This window comes from Pristis pectinata, chromosome 26 (assembly GCF_009764475.1).
Source record: "Pristis pectinata isolate sPriPec2 chromosome 26, sPriPec2.1.pri, whole genome shotgun sequence".
NCBI lineage: Eukaryota > Metazoa > Chordata > Chondrichthyes > Rhinopristiformes > Pristidae > Pristis > Pristis pectinata.
Genome location: NC_067430.1, coordinates 14,046,151 through 14,066,524, shown reverse-complemented (window position 1 = coordinate 14,066,524; position 20,374 = coordinate 14,046,151). Strand labels below are relative to the sequence as shown.

General features: G+C 45.3%; 1 protein-coding gene across 4 annotated transcripts in view; it reads left to right on the top strand.

Annotated features, from left to right (window-relative positions):
- The window catches only part of LOC127583316 (rootletin-like), a 91,726-nt gene that overhangs the window by 6,887 nt on the left and 64,465 nt on the right, over positions 1-20,374 (top strand). For 2 of the 4 annotated variants that reach the window (XM_052039174.1, XM_052039173.1), the window contains exons 2-6: positions 4,582-4,723; positions 5,301-5,449; positions 16,911-17,102; positions 19,405-19,488; positions 20,271-20,371. In XM_052039174.1, the coding sequence (XP_051895134.1) occupies positions 4,705-4,723; positions 5,301-5,449; positions 16,911-17,102; positions 19,405-19,488; positions 20,271-20,371 (545 nt within the window). In that variant the 5' untranslated portion in view covers positions 4,582-4,704. Of the gene's footprint in view, positions 1-3,266; positions 3,632-4,581; positions 4,724-5,300; positions 5,450-16,910; positions 17,103-19,404; positions 19,489-20,270; positions 20,372-20,374 lie in introns of those variants that run through there. The other 2 variants (XM_052039172.1, XM_052039175.1) reach the window with 2 other exon arrangements.

Below are 20,374 nucleotides of genomic sequence, written 5' to 3'. Positions count from 1 at the left end.
CGCAGCCACTGCTGCTACGTACTTTCTCCGGCAGTTGGACTTCAATTATATTCCTGATTTTCATTTCTGTTATTTTTTTGGCTCTCCTTCGTTTCCTCCTCCTATTTCCTCAATTTCTAAGCTGCTTCTCCATCTCCTGGACGGTGCTGCCTTTTGTTGGAAGGTGGGTGCCCTTTGGCATACTGCACCCGTGTGTAAGCTAACACTGCAATAGCTGGCAATTCGACCTTGGGAGGACTTCAGTGCCAAATTTGATCAAGCATATACACACACACACACACCTTCCACTAAATCGCAGCTGTTTTTTTTCTCTCCAGGCAAATACCAGGTAACTCAGTAGTATCTGTGTTCAAATCTCCTTGCTCTGCTTGTTTCGGTTACTGGCTGAGCCACTACAGCTGCCAACGTATTTTGAATTTATGATCAACTACACAAAACCAAGCGCCTTATTCCAAGGGTTGCTCTTGTGTCACAAGATCACAAGATCACAAGACAAGGGAGCAGAAGCAGGCCATTCGGCCCATTGAATCTGCTCCAAGGAAAGGGAAAATAGAAATTGGGAATGGGGGAAAGAAAAAAGAGAAAAAAAACCTATTCTAATCCCAATTTCCGGCCTTATCCCCATATCCCTTGATATCCTGACTATTTAGATATCTATCTATCTCCTCCTTGAACACCCCCACTGATCTGGCCTCCACTGCTGTACATGGCAAGGAATTCCACAAATTCACCACCCTCTGGCTAAAGAAATTTTTCCTCATCTCTGTTTTGAAACTGTACCCTCTAATTCTAAGATTGTGCCCTCTGGTCCTGGACTCACCCACCGAGGGAAACAGCCTAGCCACATCCACTCTGTCCTTTCCTATCAATATTTTAAATGTCGCTATCAGGTCCCCTCTCATTCTTCTGTACTCCAGTGAGTACAGTCCAAGAGCCGACAAACGCTCCTCATACGTAAGCCCTTTCATTCCTGGAATCATCCTTGTAAATCTCCTCTGAACCCTCTCCAACGTCAGCACATCCTTCCTAAGATGTGGGGCCCAAAACTGCGCACAATATTCCAAATGAGGCCTCACTAGTGCCCCGTAGAGCCTCATCAACACTTCCTTACTTTTATACACTATACCTCTCGAAATGAATGCCAACATAGCATTCGCTTTCTTTACCACCGATCCGACCTGGTGGTTAACCTTTAAGGTATCCTGCACGAGTACCCCCAAGTCCCTTTGTACTTCCGTGCTTTGGATTTTCTCTCCTCCTAGATAATAATCTGCCCGCTTATTTCTGCTTCCAAAGTGTACAACTGCACATTTCTCAACATTGAATCTCATCTGCCGTTTCCTTACCCATTCTCCTAAACTGTCTAGGTCCCTCTGCAACCTTCCTATCTCTTCAATACTCCCTACTCCTCCCCCTATCTTGGTGTCATCCGCAAACTTAGCCACAAAACCATTTATTCCATCATCCAAATCGTTAATGTACAAGGTAAAAAGGAGCGGTCCCAACACCGACCCCTGCGGCACACCACTAGTAACCGGTAACCAACCAGAACGAGATCCTTTTATTTCCACTCTTTGCTTCCTATCAACCAGCCAATGCTCCACCCATTCTGTTATCCTACCCGTAATTCCATGACCTCTCATCTTATTAATCAGTCTCTTGTGAGGCACCTTATCAAAGGCCTTTTGAAAGTCTAAATACACAACATCTACCGCCTCTCCCTTATCCACCCTACCTGTGATTTCTTCAAAAAACTCCAATAGGTTGGTCAGGCAGGATCTCCCCTTCACACAATGAGTCCGCGCCGCCCATTTTAAACCCAAATTAACCTACCCATACGTCTTTTCTGCAATGTGGGAGGAAACCGGAGCACCCGGAGGAAACCCACGCAGACACGGGAGAACATACAAATTCCTTACAGACAGCGACGGGAATCGAACCCCGTTCGCTGGCGCTGTAATACGCTACCGTGCCACCCCCATTGGCATGTGAGAGAGAATAAGTTGTAGGGGTGTAGGGGAGGATGATGGGATTGATGGCATCGCTCTGTGAGCAGCTGCCATGGACCTGATGGACCAAATGGACTGCGTAGGTATGTGTTTGAAGATCAAGATCTCAGACTCAGCATTAAGCTATTGGCTGCCCTTCTTCTAAGACATGGGCTTCCTACAGCTGTGGAGAAGTAGCACCAAAGCTCTTCTAGCCAAGTCATTGGCAGTATAACAGGAAAAAAAAGTCTATTATCTCCCAGGTGAGCTTTGCACATTGAAGCTCTAACTGCGGTCAGCTGGCTCTAATGGGCAGGCCACATTGTTTGCAAGCCTGACATTAAACTCCTGAAACGGGCATTCTGTTCTGAGCTGTGTGGAGGGACCATCTGTGAGTCCAGTGCATTCATCAACAAGTGGAGGGGAAGAGATTATCAGGAGGACAGAGAGAGCGTGCCAAGGACATTCTCAAAACTTCCTTGGAAAAAATGCAAATTCTCACTGACACATGGGAATCCCTGGACAGTGAGCACTCAAAATGGAGAAGAAACATCTGAGATGGCACCTTGGGTCTCTTCAGTGTGAGCAGATGGAAACCCAGTTAAAACAGCAGGAGAGCACCTCCTCCCAGATGATGCATCCACTCACTCCATCAAGCACCTCCTCCTCCATCTGTGGCAGAATCTGTGGATCCCACATCATCGACCTCAGAAACCACAGAACTGGAGTATGAAACAGGACATACCCAACCCCAAGGGACTGTCTAAGAAGAAGAAGGAAAAGGAGAAATAAAAACAAAGAATGAATTATTTCTCATGAAAGATTATTTGAACTGAAACATGAACTCTGTTTCTCTCTTCAGGGATACTGCCTGACCTGCTGAGTATTTCTGTTTTTTATTTCAGAGTTGGAACGATCTGTACAGTTCTAGCTTGTTAGTGGAGGGGGGGGGGGGATTAGTTTTTGCCACATCTAATTCAGTGCATGTTCCATTATATCTCTGTTCCCGTTCGATTTTATTAATTGTGGGCCTCGGCAGATTAAAATAAAATTTCATGGTGTTCGTTCTTGGGTGAAATAATTTCTAAATTGTAATCACTCTATCTACAAAATTACATAACCAGCATCAGGCACTAGGACCTCGCAGACTCCTGGAGGAAGGATCTTGCGTCTCCTCCAGCTCTTTCCAGTGTCTGTCACATGGACGCTGTGTTTGCGGCGGGGAGGGGGATTTAAAATAATCCAGGGTCTGACCGCTGTGAAGTAAGGGAGAAAACAACAGATTTGAGGACATTTACAAGGGACAAGCACGCACGTTCTGAGCGTCGAGGTTCCCAAGAGCTACAACAAGGTGTTTACAGAGATTGAGGGGCCAAAGAGGAAAATTACACAGAAATAAGAAGTGAAAGTAAGAGCAGCCTTCACCCTTCAGGCCCCCTGGAAGATCCCAGGACACCGGTTAGTTGCAGTCAGTGGGTTTATGGACGCGGGAGCAGGCTGGTCCAACAAGTCTGACTGCCTGCACTTCAGCCCGTTCTTGGTTCACAGCGAGAGGTCCCGTCCTGCCGGCCCTTAACCTATCGATGAGCTCCTGCGGAGACTCTGCAGCCGAGGAGGGGTGCAAGCTGGAAGCAGTGATCCAGGTCTGTGAGCTCAGGCTCCGGCACTACCGTGCCTCCTCAGCGTTTTGTTCGACGCTGGCTTTAATATCACTTTCTGAGACTTAAGATACAGGCAAGAAGGGGTGAACGAGATATTTTCAATTGTGTTGAGTTAGTTTCCTCGTAATTGGCCTTCGCAACCCCGAGCTAAGTAAAGGACAAATAAAATCAAGGGCTTCTTTTCCCTTTTGCTCAGCTCCATTTCGTCTCCAGGTTCGAACATCTAAACCCGGTTGCACTAGATAGAGAAGTCAATTTATAAAAGTCTGCAGAGAATGATTCAGGACCTGAAGGAATCGAAACAAGTTATTTTTTAACCTGGCCGCACGCTGAAGATGTAGTTGTCAGTTACGCAGGGGAAGGGTGACAATTTGGCGAGGGGTTAACCATACAGGGAAGATGATGAAGTGTCAAGTGTGGGGATGGGTGGAGAAAGGAGTGAAAGTTATGTTGGATTGTACGATCCTGTTCACTGGAACCCGTCGGATCGGCTCAGTGGTCTTTTCCAGTGCTGTAGTCTTCTGGGTATCTCACCCAATTGGCCACACTGCAAGTGTGAACCCCCACATTAACCTCTGTGAAGTGACAGTCAACAGCATTTCCCAGTTCAATGCTGGGGTTGGAAATTCGGACACTGTCTGCACACTACAGGCCAGAGGTTGAGCAGCTGGTCTCTGCCAAACAGGCACACAACAAGAGCAACTTGTCACACTGGAGTCTCAAATGTAACAGTTTAGGTAATTGCAGGAGTGCAGCTTGAGGTTTGGTTGGGGTATTTGAGAAAATGCTCCTGCCTCTTTCAGGATTCTGTTGCAAAGGGAGATGAAGCTCTCTGTTGGGAACAACAGCAGCTCTCAGGATTCCTAAGCTAGCTGTGGCCCATACGTGATTCTCCAGGGCGTCACCTTGACCTCTCTCCATCTCTTTGACAGACCTTACAGAGCACAGTGCAGAGCACAGAGAACGGGAAAGGATTCATATTTCGGGGAGATACTGAGGGCTCGCCACTGACGTGTCTTTCTGCCAAAATACGGGAAATCATCACCAGAAATTTCATGGAGGAGCAGGCATCAGGTATAAATGGTAGCCTCCCTAACACATCATCCAAACTAGAAGTGAGCTTCTTTCTGCAGCTGTAAAGCCAGGCAGTAACCTGGAGGGGTGACCCTTGCCTTGCTGAATAAACAGCAAAGGGTTGACTCTTAACTTGTTAAGCAAACAGTATATCAGGGAGTGAGCCTTAACTTACTGCATAATTATCTCAGAAAGTGTCAACTTGCTAACCAAATAGTAAATCTGTGACCTTAACCTTCTTGAGAAGTGATCTTTACCCTATTGAATGAATAGGAAGTCCGTGGAGTTACTCAAGGAGTGACCTTTACTCTGGACTAAAGAGTAACTCAGTGCAGTTGTACTAAAGTGATGTTTATCTCTCTGAATAAACAGTGACTGTGTACAGTTACACAGCCTGTAATCTTTACCTGGCTCAGTACATTGGTCACACACCACAGAATGCGTTACTGATGTGGAGTATGCATTCTTAGGTTAAGTGTCCATCATCACCAGGAGTTGTTGGAACCAGCCTATGAAACCCGCCCTTACACCATTTGATTCTGTTAATTGGCATTTTCTTGGTTCTCCTTGCTTGTAGCTTCACCCCAGGAGATGTCTTCTCTGCTGCCTCTTCAAGAAGAGAATAGTATCCTGCAGCAGGAGCTGTCTCGTGTCGAGGACCTGCTGGCTCAGAGTCGAGCTGAGCGGGATGAGCTGGCAATTAAATACAACGCCATCAGTGAGCGGGTAGGTGAACCAACTGCACCTGAGGCTTGGTGCTGTTTGAAAGAAGACAGTTTTATATGGAAAATATATTTGGATAACACTTGAGGATTAGGCAATATTATTTCAAAATATTTAGGGCAAAGAAAACCCAGTCTTTGGCTGGCAGGGCATCTAACTGACTGATTCCTGATGGTTCAAAGCACCAGTTCACGGTGCCATTGCAGTGACGGTGGGTGTTCTTGAAGTACTGCAACCATTGTAGTGTTGTTCTACCCACAGTGTTGTTGGTTGGGGTGCTCCAGCAACAGTGCAGGAATGGCAATTTATGCCAAAGTCAGGATGTTGTGCGGCTCGGAAAGAAAAATGGGAGTGATGATGTTCCTAAGATCTGCTGCTCCTGTCCCGGCTGGCAAGGGTCAGGAAGGTACTTCTGAAGAATCCTTGGTGCACTGCTGCATTGTGTCTTATGGCTACCACAGGCTGCAATTAAGATAAGATAAGATAAGATCTTTATTAGTCACATGTACGTAGAAACAAATACATCTTTTGCGTAGTGATTTTTTGGGGGGCAGCCCGCAAGTGTCGCCACGCTTCCAGCGCCAACATAGCATGCCCACTACTTCCTAACCTGTACATCTTTGGAATGTGGGAGGAAACCAGAGCACCCGGAGGAAACCCACACAGACACGGGGAGAACATACAAACTCCTTACAGACAGTGGCCGGATTTGAACCCCAGTCTCTGGCGCTATAAAGCATTATGCTAACCACTATGCTACCGTGCCTGCCTGGTGATTGTGGATCAGCTTGGTAAAGGGAGAGTGGGGTTAAGTTCTTGGATGGGGTTCTAACTTAAGCAGCCTGTTTAGAATCAGGTTTGTTACCACTGTCTTATATGGTGTGAAATTTGTTGTTTTGCAGCAGCAGTACAGTGCAAAGACATAAACATCTATAAATTACAAAATAAATAAATAGTGCAAAACAAAAAGGAATAACGAGGTAGTATGGGTTCATGGACTGTTCAGAAATCTGACGGTGGAGGGGAAGAAGCTGTTCCTGAAACGTTGAGTGTGGGTCTTCAGGCTCCTGTACCTCCTCCCCGAAGGTAATAACGAGAAGAGGGCAGGTCCTGGATGGTGAGGGTCCTTAGTGATGGATGCCGCCTTCTTGAGGCACCGCCTCTTGAAGACGTCCTTGATGGTGGGGTGGGTTGTGCCCGTGATGGAGCTGGCTGAGTCTACAACCTTCTGCAGCCTCTTGCGATCCTGTGCATTGGAGCCTCCATACCAGGTGGTGATGCAACCAGTCAGAATGCTCTCCACTGTACATATATAGAAATTTGCAAGAGTCCTTGGTGACATACCAAACCTGTATCAATACCACCTTAGCTCCTTGGGTGTTATAGGAATCAAACATCCAAGAAGTGATCACATTCCTCATTCACCCATTGTGGATGGTATGGATACTTTGGGGAGTCAGGAAGTGAGCCATTCATCAGAAAATGCCCCTCTTGCCAAGACATTATGCAGATGGTCCAGTTGAGCTTTACATCAGTATTGTTTGCTATCACCATGCTTGGTGACATTAACATTTAATAATATTAGTTAATATCACTACTCAATGAACGAGCTCAGCAGGATCAGCATTGGGTGAAGCTGAGTGTTGCTCAGTAATGTTCAGTAAAATTAACATTTAGTCAGTAATCATGACACGGAGCAATACCACGTGATACCACCAGCTCTGGAATCCTTTCTGAGCCACACGTTATTCAGACTTAGATGTTGTTGCTGGGTCAAAGGTATGGAATTTCCCACACGACATCATTATAGGAGCACTATCAGCCTTGAGGCTGCAGCGATTCTTGGAGGTGCATTGCCTCTTTCTTGAGGTATCTTGGATGATGAATGCAGCATTGTAATGTCCCATGTTCCGTGAACAAATAAAGCAGAGCAACTAAGACCTGGAAAAACCCAGCAGCAGTGAAGCCTTCAGTTACATTTTGTAATGGCACGACTAGGAAGTACTGGGAAGACTTGGTCGCTGTATCTCTATAATGATCAGTAACTGTAACACTCAGTCATGTGTGACTTTAACACTGCACTCAGCAGAGGCAGGTTGGGGATAATGATTTGCAAGGTGAACCAATTTTTGAGGACTATAGTCACCACATTATCATGGAACTGCAGTGGGAGCAAGTTATCCTCCACCCGAGGACTTTTCTTAGAAGACAAAGAGTTTGTGAAGCTCGCTGTGTATAAAATGAATGAGATATTTTGCTACATTGTAATAGTGACTTCACTTCAGTGCATGTTTCATTAGTTGGAAAGCACTTTAGGATGTCCTGACATTACAGGAGATGTTGTGCAAGGCAATTCTTCCTACCATTGTGCATTAATGAGATTCCAGTCTCTGACACAGTGGCCTGGTTGTTGTTTAAATCTGCTCTCCATGTGCAGTAATTTAGTGTCGCTGCCGGTGTGTCTGAGAGGAACAAATAACTGCCATCCAGGGGATGTTCGGAGATTTAGTACAAGCATATTGTAGGACTGGAAGTCGTGCATTGTTTGCTGCCATGGATTTATCTCCTGTTAGGAATGTGCTTTGATATCAGAAACAAGGCAAATGACTTTGGCACCAACCCAGAAGCAAGGAGCATGCCTGGGCTTGCCTTTCCAGCTGAGTAACTCACCAACATGCCTGTACGCGCTCTAGATTGACCTAAGATTGAAAGCTGCCTTGTTGGGAGCAACCAGCAATGAATCGTGATACTGCCCAACACATTCCGAGCCGCTGCATGGTGTTCCAGGGCCAACCACTGCCAGTTCTACCTCTCCCCAAAAACCAGCCACCATGGCTTTGAGTGTCATTTTGGAATTCCCTATGGCTAAACCAGTTACTGCAATACCTAGTGACACACAGAGGCATAAAGGCAAGGGGACTCTCAGCTCTTCTCAGCAGGAGTTTGGAGACATCACATGCTACTGTAAAGTAAGCACCACATTGTGAGCGAAGGAGCAGCACACAAAAAGCTGGAGGAACTCAGCGGGTCGGGCAGCATCTGTGGAGGGAAATGGACAGTCGACATTTTGGGTCAAGACCCTTCATCTGGGCCCTTGTCACTCCATCGTGAGAGAAGGTGTCCACATGGTACTTATCATGATCAAGCTGCTATCATGGTCATGCTATCACTTATCATGGTCCTCAGCTGAGAGAGTTACAGCATAGAAGGAGGCCATTTGGCCCATTGAGTCTATGCCAGTTCACAAGGTAATCCTATTCCAGCACTAACATTCCCCATAATCTACTCTCCCTACAGTCCTATCACCTCCCCTCAGATTCTGCCACTCACCTCTGCACAGCAATTTACAGTGGCCAATTAACCTACCAAACCACACAACTTTGGGAGGAAACCGGAACACCCGGGGGAAGCCCACGCAGTCATTGGGAGAAAATGAAAACTCCACACAGACAGGGCTGTAGCTATAAGGAGACATTGAATAAGCTGGGTTTATTCTCACTGGAAGTTAGGAGGTTGAGGGGTGAATTTATAGAGGTTTGTAAAATTATGAGGGGCATAGATGGGATAGATGAGTCTTTTTCCAAGGGCAGTTGGGTGTCGGGGTTGAATCCATTGGCCGGAATGTGAGGCAGCAGATCTACTAGCCACGATTTCCCTGAAACAGTTCACTGGTCTCTGCCTTAACCACTCCTTGTGGCAGAGATTCCCTTGTTCCAATGGCCCTCAGTGCACAGATGTATTAGGGAGTGGGGTGAACAACCAGGGTCTGGCCCCCAATCATTTTATAGTGACCCCTGATAAGGGGAACCAACCTATCTTCTTACACTTGGGCTGCAGTTCCCAGGGCCCTTCCATTACTTTGAAGGAGTGGAGCGTGTCTGTGATGTCCGTCTGGATTTATTATCCCATCTGCACTAATGGTTGAGCATTAAGTATGAACAGTGACCTCATGGCTAGAACCCTATGAGTCTCATCTTGATCAAAGAAAAAAGAAAATGGAACCAAATATAAAAAACCTCTAAAGGTGACCATAGAGTTTGTACTCAGAGAAGCTTCTTAACAAAATAGGTTTGACTTGCCAGGTTAACAAGAACAGGACAATTCTCTGCTTGGTTACCATGGCTGCAACCACTCAAGGAGGCCACCAATGTTCCAGCAAATAGCAGAGTTCTATTGGTATGGAAATTTCTAGATGAAAGTAAATTTAAAAAGCTGATCTCACTGGGCCCACTGGGTAGGGGGGATAAAGTAAAAGCGAGACCTTTAGTATTTTCTGCTGAAGACTGTAGCCTTGATGTTTCAGTGTCATTTGGAAAAGACAGGTCATAGCAGGTTGTTGGATATTGGAATTTGTCATTAATCATAATGTGGCTGGACTTGGCCAGTTGGCAGATTCTTAATTGAACTTAAATAAAAAAATAAGATTAGGTTACAAGCTCAGTGCATCTGAAGTATTGTCACTGTTGTAATGAAGGAAACCAGGCAGCTAGCATGTGGCCATATCTCACAAATCACAATGCGACAATAGGCAGATAATTGCCTGGAAATTCATACCCAGTTGGAAAAGGTAATGCTCTGGATAGCAGCATCTGTGTTTTCTACTCTGTGTCTGGATTGCAATTTTACTGAAGTAATTGTAGTGGAGCACATAGCTGCTGCTCCTGTACAGGGCACTTAGTTCCACTGATTGTGAATGAATTTCTGGGCAAACCTGCCTTAGTTGTGTTGAATGACGGATAATAATTGTCCACGATAAAGTGGAAACTCCCCAGTTTTCTTTAAAATAGTGCCAAGCTTCTTTTACATCTACCTTGGTTTATCATTAAAAGTATCTCCAGTGATGCAGCGCCTCTGCAGTCTTGCATTGGACCATCAGCCTAGATTTTGTGCTTCATGGAATGGAACTTCAACTCATATCCTCTGTTTGAGGAGAGTGCTACCTGCCACAGACATCTCTGAGTCAATGGCATCCCTGATGGTTCAATGTGTTAATAATGCAGAGCTGAGTGAGGTGATCTCTGCTGTGGTGCATTTGAGGTATGGTAGTGAGCCTTGGGCTGGGGAGGGGGGAAACCAGCCAAGATTCCTGCTTCTGATTGACATCCCGAGATGCTTGCTGGAAGGTATGGGGTTGTAACGAGCTGAGTGGTCTGCCTCTGCTCCAGGTTATCTGATGAGGAAAGGTTGGTCAAGTTGCACTTGTATCCACGGATCTTATGAGGGTGAGAGGTGACTTGACTGAAACAAATGAGGACTCTTGATTTGGAGAGGATGATTTTTATCTTGTGAAAGAATCTTGAACTAAGGGTCACTGTTTAAAAGTAAAGGGCTGCCCACATCAGGCAGATGTGAGGTAATTTTTTTCTCTCAGAGGATTATGTGTTTTTGGAACTTCTTTCCTCAAAGGGCAATGGAAGCAGAATATTTTGAATATTTTTAAGGCAGAGATAGACACCTTGTTGATAATCACAGGTTACTGCAGGTAGACTGGAATGCTGAGTTTAACATATCAGCCACGATCTTATCAGTGTCAGACTAGGTTTGAGGGATGAAAATCCTAGTTCTGCTCCTAATTTGTATGTTTATATCTGTTCATTAGATAAGGACATTTCCAATGCCTGTTTGATGACCTGTTAGCAGTCAATGTCTACTTCCTGTATGGTCACTTGTAGCGACTGGTCATGGGTAATGGGACCTGCCAATGTCCCTACTATTACATTATGGCAAGTGCTCAGTGCAGATGTAAGAAACGCCACATCGGCTAATTGTATGGTTGGGACACAGTTCCTGGGGCCCCGTTATTACTCAAGCACCCATTCTTCATGACTGTGGATGTGTCGTTGGGGGTTTTTCTTGCCCTCCCCCTGCGAGATCTTCCAAGGACTTTTCAACGATTGTATCTCCCAAGGCTTCCATCACTGATGGTTAAATGTTGCAACTAACGATAATCCTCTCCGCAGTGTGGAACACAAAGCAGACAAATGGCTGGTAACACACAGAGATTTTTGCTCATTGACATCTCTCCAGGATTTATCCACATATGGGTGGCCATGTTATATTTCACTCCTCTGGAAACGACGAGGAGGGTTTGATGGAATGTGCCCCTGTGCAAAGTTCAAAGTTGAGTATTGTCATATGCACAAGTACATGTGTGCACAGGTGCAATGAAAAACTTGCTTGCAGCAGCACCACAGGCACATAGCATCAGGTACACAACATTCACAAGAAAAACATAACTTATGCATAAATTATACAAGAATGAACACAATTAGAACAAAAAAAAATCAAAGTCCATCATAGTGCAAAGTGGTCGTAGTGTTGCTATACTGAGGTGGTGGTTAGGGTTGTGCAGGTTGGTTCAAGAACTGCATGCTTGAAGGGAAGTAGCTGTTCCTGAACCTGGTGGTGTGGAACTTCAGGTTTCTGTACCTCCTGCCCAATGGTAGCTGCGAGAAGATAGCATGGCCCAGATGGTGGGGATATTTGATGATAGATGTTGCCTTCTTGAGGTACTTTTGATGGTGGGGGGGGATGTGCCTATGATGTATTGGGCTGAGTCCACTACTCTCTGCAACACCTTAACAGCACATTCAAATTTCTGTACCAGACCATGATGCAACCAGTCAGGATACTTTCAACAGTACATCTGTAGGTTTGTTAGAGTGTTCAGTGACATGCTGAATCTCCTTAACCTCCTAAGCAAATAAAGATGCTGGCGCACCTTCCTTGTGATTGCATCAATGTGCTGGGCCCAGGACAACTCATGTTAAGGTCCAGGAATTTAAAACTTAGAGCCTTGATTATGAAAAACTGATGGACTGTCCCAGAAAACTAAGTCCCAGATGATGAGGAGTGGCAATTCAGACGGTACTAGAGGATCTGTAATGTTGCCCCCACATAAGCATCGCCATCAGGAACAAACGATAGGGATCCTTCCACTTCTGCAATTGCACATCATCATACAGTAGAAACGGTCCAAGGCTTTGTTGGGGTAGCAGATTGCAGCTGGGGAGTTGAGTGCGTCATGTTATTCACAACCAGGATCAGGAGCAGCAGCGAGCGACTGACTTCCCAAGCTGTTACCATGGTGACGAGTCGAGCATTTTGAACATGGGGGAGCAATGCCTTAACAACACAATATGTCTGAATCCTGCAAACCTCCCCAGGCAGCAGCTGCCATGTCCAGAGACTGAGCATTCATCTGTCCCGTGGCTGCATATGAAAAGGAGACTTCAGTGGGCAGGTAATTGGGTTCTTTGGGACTGAAACGGAGAATTCCATCCTGGATGTTGCTATGGAAACCTCAGTTTATGGTTGCAAAGATAAAGGGAGATTGTTTTTGTCGGCAGGAGTCCATCAGCAGCAGAAGAGGTTTGTTTTGTAGTCGGGGTGGGAGTCATTGTAACGGGGCAGTGAGTACGCATAAAAGCTGGGACTGAATCTGTCTATAATGGGCTGGGAATCTATAATGGTGGGGTAAACACGCCTAGTGTGGGAGTGCATCCGATATGGGAGTGTCTGTTGATAATGAAGGAGTGACTCTGCCTGTGATGGGGATTGCGTGACTGTAATAGGGGCAGTCGTAGAGTTGTACAGCACAGAACCAGGCCCTTTGGCCTAACTCGCCCATGCTGACCAAGTTATCTCGCTGAGCTAGACCCATTTGCCTGCATTTGGCTCATATCCCTCTAAACCTTTCCTATCCATGAACCTGTCCAAATGTCTTTTAAACATTGTTATTGTACCCGCCTCCACAGCTTCCTCTGGCAGCTCGTTCCACATACCCGACATACTCTGTGTGGAAAAAGTTGCCCCTCAGCTGCCCTTTAAATTTTTCTCCTCTCACCTTAAATCTGTGTCCTCTAGTTTTAGACTCCCCTGCTCTGGAAAAAAGGACTGTGACCAATCAAATATGTAATAGGAGAATAGTCAGGATGTGATGGAGTATTAACTAATTTTTGATTATGTTATATAACTTTTTAAATGACTAATACAATTTCCTCATTGAAATCTGGCTTAAAAAGTGTTTTTTTTAAGCATTAAGCAACCTCTGGTAATCAATTCAATTTTCAAAGATTAATTTGCATTTTATTCATCCCCCGGTTACCCTTGAACGTTCCATCTGTTACCGTTGTTTGCTCACCTTATCCATGTGTGGTCTCTCTCAGCTTATCTGCATGCTGCCTTTTAGTGACATCATCCAAAAACACAGCATCAATTACCATGGGTAGGCTGTTGAACCTCACCGCCACCTCTAGACCTGTCCCCTGTTTGAAGGATTTTTTTGATTGATGTTCAGTGCAGGATGAGGGGTAAGTTACTCCATTAAAATACTGGGAGGACTGATGCCATTGTTTTTAATTCCACACCCTGTTCACAGCCACCAACTCTTTCTCTCTCCCAGACAACTGTCTGGACCAGATATCTCTGCCATCCCTAAGGCTGCTTCTTATTGCCTGTAACATCACCCAGTTCCAGTCTTATTTGAGCTTATCTGCTGCTGAAACCCTCACTTTGTACCTGCCAAATCCAACTATGGGCCCTGCCAAGGTTACAAACGCCTGACTTTTGTACAGCCCGCACGCACGAACAAGCGTGTGGGAGACCGGTGGGATGGATGGGAATGGATTTGCCGGCTGCTGCAGGGCTGAAGGCATCTACTGCTGGGTGGGAACGGGGCATTTCCATGTGTCTTCTCTTCCCTCCCAGCTGAGCTGGGACACTGAGCCGAGCAGAGCTGGGACACTGAGCCGAGCAGAGCTGGGACACTGAGCAGGCTCATTCGCTCCTCCACTGAGTCAATGAGGCCGACTGGCGGCCGCTCTTCCTGTGCCTGTTGACTCTCCCACCACAGCCATTACTGTGATCTCCTCCCACGCAATGTTTTTGTTTATTTCTGACTTCGGGTTACAACAGTTCTCAGGAGTGGAAACCCATCATAACCTGGGGAGGACCTGTATGATAGTGCACTTTTATTTGACGACCTCCATGAAGTCATCCAAACACTTCTCCCTGTGTCCTACCTCACACCTCGTCCAGTGCATCATGTTTATATTTGCTGACTTACATTGACTCCCTGTTAATCACACACTGGTCGTTCCTTATTTTAAAATTCCTGCATGATCTTCCTCCCCCTCGCTAACTCTAATATCAACCAGCCCCTCAATTCTCTGAAGTACCTGGACTCTTCCAGTTCAGTCCAATTTACCATCAGTGAACTTAATCGCCCCCCTGTCAATGCTGCCAGTGAGTTCCGCTCTCAAGATTGGAATTCCCTGAGGAAGCCTCCCCTGCTCCTTTATGACGTTTCTTTAAATCTGTCTTCTAGTTAAACCTAATATCTCCTTAAATAAAACAAAACTGCTGAAGCTGAAAATCTGAAATAAAAACAGAAAATGCTGGAAACATTCAGCAGGTCAGGCAGCATCTGTGGTGAAAGAAACAGAGTTAGTGCTTCAGGTCAAAGACCTTCCATCAGAACGTGGAAAAAGGTTAGTTTTAATGACAATATATTAGACAATACTGAATCAATTAGTTGTAGCCTTAAAACTGATTTACTTTTGCTGGCATTCAATATTGCCATAGCTGTACCAGCAGTGTAGCAGGAGCGACACATCTTGAATGGGTGCAGTGCATTACCACAAGGACACCTCTGCTGTAGATGTTGCACTGGTGGCATCTTACTGCATTCTTCTCCTGGCCACCTGAATAAATCCCTAAGGAGAATTATAGAATGTTACAGCAGTTGTGGTCACTTAATCCAGCAAATGAACATTGTTCCTCTCTACACCATCCAGTCCCATTTTTTGATGTTCTTTAATATTGTAATATTCCTCTAATATTTAATGATTTCACGTCACATTTTAATTCCACGTTGATATTTTTCTTATACAAGTTCTGTTCTAATTCACTTTAATGGAATTTATGGATTCTGTTTCAAAGGATGTGTCAGCTAATTCCATATTCTAAAGATATCTTTATTAGTCACACGTGCATCGAAACACACAGTGAAATATATCTTTGCATAGAGTGATCTGGGAGCAGCCCGCAAGTGTCACCACACTTCTGGCACCAACATAGCATGCCCACAACTTCCTATCCTGTAGGGAGTTGAACCCGGGTCGCTGGCACTGTAATAGCGTTACGCTAACTGCTACTCTACTGTGTCTACCCAGATGTTTTCTAATTTTTCAAACTCTCTTTGTGGTTATCTTCAGGCTGTGTCTTTGATTAATGATGTCTGTGTCTTATGGTGCTGGAAACCATTTCATCTCAAATCCATCCATCAGCGTGGAATGGGGTTTTGCACCCCATCCTCTTGGGTTGGATCTAAGTGGAAGGTCCTAAGGAGGGAGGACAGTTCTGAACCATAAGACCATAACCAGTGCAGCTGATGTTTTAACTCAGTGGCAGAACCACATTTACCCTGACTGTTGTGTTCATGTACTTACAGTAAAATTTGTTGACAGTTAAAATCTGGTGATTTTTGTGTGCAATTTCTATTCTGGTACAGTTGGCGTTTTTTTTAAATTCTCTCGTGAGATGGGGATGTTACCAGCAAGGTGAGCATTTTATTAGCTATTTGTTTAAGCCACCTCCCCCACCCCACCGAGAAGGAGGTGGTGAGATGCCTTCTTAAACCACACTAAAGTTTTTATTTCAAGAATAGTCTTTATCTGTAATAATAAAAATATACAAATGAAGAAACAGTGCAAAAAAACTTTAGATTTGTGATCGTTGCATTCAATAATGTAAACTTTAAAAAAAAACACAAACAAACATAGCACCATTGACACTCGTGTGGCCCCCTGATGTGATACCCCTTTCATTGTTTGAGGGGCTTCCCCACCCACCTCTGCCCCTCCATGTGCAGTAGTGGAAGGAGCCTAGACTGTGGTCCTTCCCCACAGAGCCTGAGCATTGGCTGCACCGAGCTTCAGCGCGTCCCTCAGCACGTGCTCCTGCAGCCTGGACCGTGCCAGTCTGCAGTGTTCCCTGACAGACCTCTCGCTGTACTGGAAGACCACTGTAGTCCTTCTAGTGGAGGTGCTCCCAGTGTTACTTTTCTGCCTTTTTTTAAATAATGCTGTTGTGAAGTGGGGTATTTTCCCCATTAAAAGACAGATTGTTGTACTTATGGAATGCCTCTTTGTTGCTCACTTCCCTCTCCTCACTTCCCCTCACCCCATTTCCCCAGGGGATCAATTGGTAACTGGACTGCTGGAGTGACAGTGTAGCATTCAGTGTTCCAGGAAGAGAGTTGTCTGATCTGAGTCTCTGAGGGTGTGTGGACTGGATCCCACCCAGGCTTAGCCCCTCAAGGAAGTTAGCTAGAAAATGGAAGCCTGAACCCATGTTGTTTCAGGCACATGGAATGGAACAGAAGCAACGTTGTTTCTCATTCTGTCTGCAAGGAGGTGGAGTTGCCCCGGGTTCTGCTTTGACCCCACCTCTGTCTCCACAGCTGGAGCAGGCCTTGAGGCTGGAGACTGGTGAGAGGGAGCGTGAATGTCTGGAAAACAAAAGCCTGGCACAGCAGAATATCGAGCTGCGTCGGCGACTGGACGAGGAACAGGCTTCATATAAACGCAAACTTCAGGCCTACCAGGAAGGTCAACAGCGACAGGCCCAACTCGTCCAGAAACTTCAGTCCAAGGTAACGGATTGTGGGCTTGGGGGTTTTGTATCTGACTGCCCAGAATTGGTTTCTTGTTCTGTCTGTCTGTCTGTCTAATTATCTACATCAATATTTCTAATAACCTATATCTAATTGCTTATCTATCTAATTAGCTATATCCATTTAATTACCTGTCTATATCTATCTATATTTCTATCTTTCTGTCTAATTTATTATTTCATTGCTATATCTATTTATCCAATTACTGATCAAACTATTCCCCATCTATCTATCTGATTGCTTATCCATCTAATTATCAATATTGTTTATCTATATTTCTTTCTATCAATTTATCTAATTATATATCCATCTATCTATTCACCTAATCCTGAAGATCCCTCACAGTGGATGGTGCACATCCCTCACAGTGGATGGAGCAGATCCCTCACGGAGAGTGGTGCAGATCCCTCATGGAGAGTGGTGCAGATCCCTCACAGAGGATGGTGCAGATCCCTCACAGAGGATGGTGCAGATCCCTCACAGAGGATGGGTGCAGATCCCTCACGGAGAGTGGTGCAGATCCCTCAAGCTGTGATGGCTGCTAACCATGTGATTACTTTGATTACATTACATTACACCAATTAAGTAGATTGGACAAAATGTAAAACATTTATTTACGGTTAGAAAGGCAGATATTAGAGCATCCTTCAATTCCGCCACTCCCCCGTCAGCATCCCATGGGACAGAACCACGGCATAACCAGGATGAGAATTTTCAAATTGACGATTAGCTTAACTAAGAGCCATTGTAGGTCATTGTAGAGAAAGTGGGCAAAGAGGATGAGTTAGGGAAATCCATTCTGCTGGAGGAACTCAGCAGGTTGAGCAGCATCTGTCGGGGGTGGGGGGGGGGGGGGTGGAGGGGGGAGGAGGAATTGCTGATGTTTGTGTCGAAACCTTGAATTTGTTGCTCCATCTTCCAGCATCTGCAGTCTCTTGTATCTCCAGCATGAGTTGGGGAATGGACAGCCTAATCTGAGTGACTTTACATTTACAAAGAATTAGATTAGGGTGTCTGGACTGGGAGACTGTTGGAATACTTGAGTCCAGAGGTACCAAAGGCATGGATGATGGTTTTAGCAGCTGAATAGCTGAGGCAAGGCTAGTGTTGGATGTTGCTGTGTAAGTGAGGGAAGTGTGGTCCACTGCTCTTTCCAGGTCAAGTGTGACATCAAGGTTGCCGACAGTCTGGTTCAACCTCATGGTTGCCAAGGAGAGGGCTAAAGTCATTGGTTGGGCAAAAGGCATTATGAAGGCATTGGGATATGATGGTTTCGGTCTTTCCAGTGTTCAGTTGGAGAAAATATCTGTTCATCCACTGCTGGATGTTGATCAAGAAGTCTGAAGATTTAAATTCAATGGAGAGGTTAAGGGAGGTGGTGATGTGGCTACATTGGGAGTCACCAGCCAATATGTGGAAACTGAGAAGGTTTTTGAGTGATGTTGCTGAAAGGCTGCTTGTAGAAAGGGCCAGAGGTTGGAAGGTAGATCAAGGAGTTTGTCTTTATCGTTGTCACTATTAGGTAGGATCTCGTTTAAGACTAGTTCATAAATATTTTGGTACTGTGATGGGGACAGAGAGCTAGTTGGAGGGATCCAAACACAAAGTTCTAGGAAAGAAAGTCATGGATTTGGAAGGTGTCAGAATGTCCAAGGCCTTCACACAGGCAAGAAGTTAGAGCTGGGGTGTAGTTCTCAAGATGTCAGAAGGTCAAGATTTCTTCTGAGGAAAGGAATGATAGGAGGTGTTTGAAGCGGAGATGGATGGTACCTGAGGAGAAAGTACAGAAAACAATATCATCTAACATGGGAACCAGAAAGAGGTTTACATAATTTGCTTTGATTTGACATGAGTACAATTTTGATGAAACATATGAGTCTTAAGTCTTGGAAAGAGCAACCATATGGTTATATAACTTCCCTGTGGAAAGCATTTTTTAGATGATGTTCGGATGTTCTTCACATAACAAGTCGGCCTCCAGGTTATGGAAGCGAGAAACACTGGAGGCATTAGGAAGGAGTGGTGGGAGTGGCTGCTCTGTCTTTTGAAATTGATGAGCTTAGATTTTCTGATTGAACCTCGTCATCTCAGTCTTGTCCAACTGAGCTTCTGCTCACGAGGAGGAAGCGTGGCTGTGGCACACTCTGGGATTGTGCTGTGCATTGTGTAATTAATTGTGGGAATTGAGCAATGCATCATGAATTGCGGCAAGTGGGATTGAGGGCACTTTGTGGGGTTGTACTGGTCTATAGTTTCTGTGACTGTCTGCTTTAACTGGCAGGTCCTTCAGTACAAGAAGAAGTGTGGTGAAGTGGAGCAGCAGCTGCTTGAGAAAGCCACAGAGCTGGAACAGCACCGCCTGTCGGTAGGTGGGGGCCTGAGTGCACCAGAGGTGCATCTGTTCCATTTCACCTTGTTCAAGTCTTGTTCCCTAAGTGCTGTCCTTCCAATAAGATGTTAAACCAAGGCCCACTGCCTTCTTAGGAGGACTGTAAACAATTCAATGGTGTTAATTTGAAGACGAACAAAGAAACTTTCCCCATTTTCCTAGATAATATTTCTTTCTTTATCAAATCATTAAAGATTCTCTCATTTCTGGTTCTGGAAGCTTACCGGATTCAAAATGACTGCTGTGTTTTCCATAACACCTTCACTTAAAAAAGCACATCATTGGCCGTGAAACACTTTGGGAAAAGTTGAGATCATGGAGGTGTAATTTCTCCTCCAAGTTGTTAAGAAAATACTCCCATTGTAAAAATTAGGCATCTTAGCGGGTGCATCCAAATCTAAGAGTTGGAATGTTGGATTTCTAAACATATTTGGTCCCTTTCATGGGGAGCTGATACCTAAAGCTGTCTCCAGTGTAGTAAAGGAGAGAATTACTGGTTGACTCAGGACCTCTTTCTGAGATATCCCAAGGTCCCAGGGCTAACTGAGAGTGTCAGTCAATAAGCTTAAATGTCTGGAGTGGGAAGATGCTGGTAAAGTCAGAATTAGTTTTGTCTGGTCAGTATCTTTACTGAAAACACAGAGGACAGAGGAAATCTTGCCAAACACAGCCATGATGCGGTGACATGACCGGGGCTCCACCCCAACAGGCTTCCTGCAGGCTGGTAATGACACAGGGCTGTGATACTTTCTTCCCAGAGCCGATTGGATGTCACGGAAATACGAATGCAGCAGTCCGAAGAGGAGCAAAGCAACGAGCTGGAGAACGCCCTGATCCGCCTGGAAGAGGAGCAGCAGAGGCA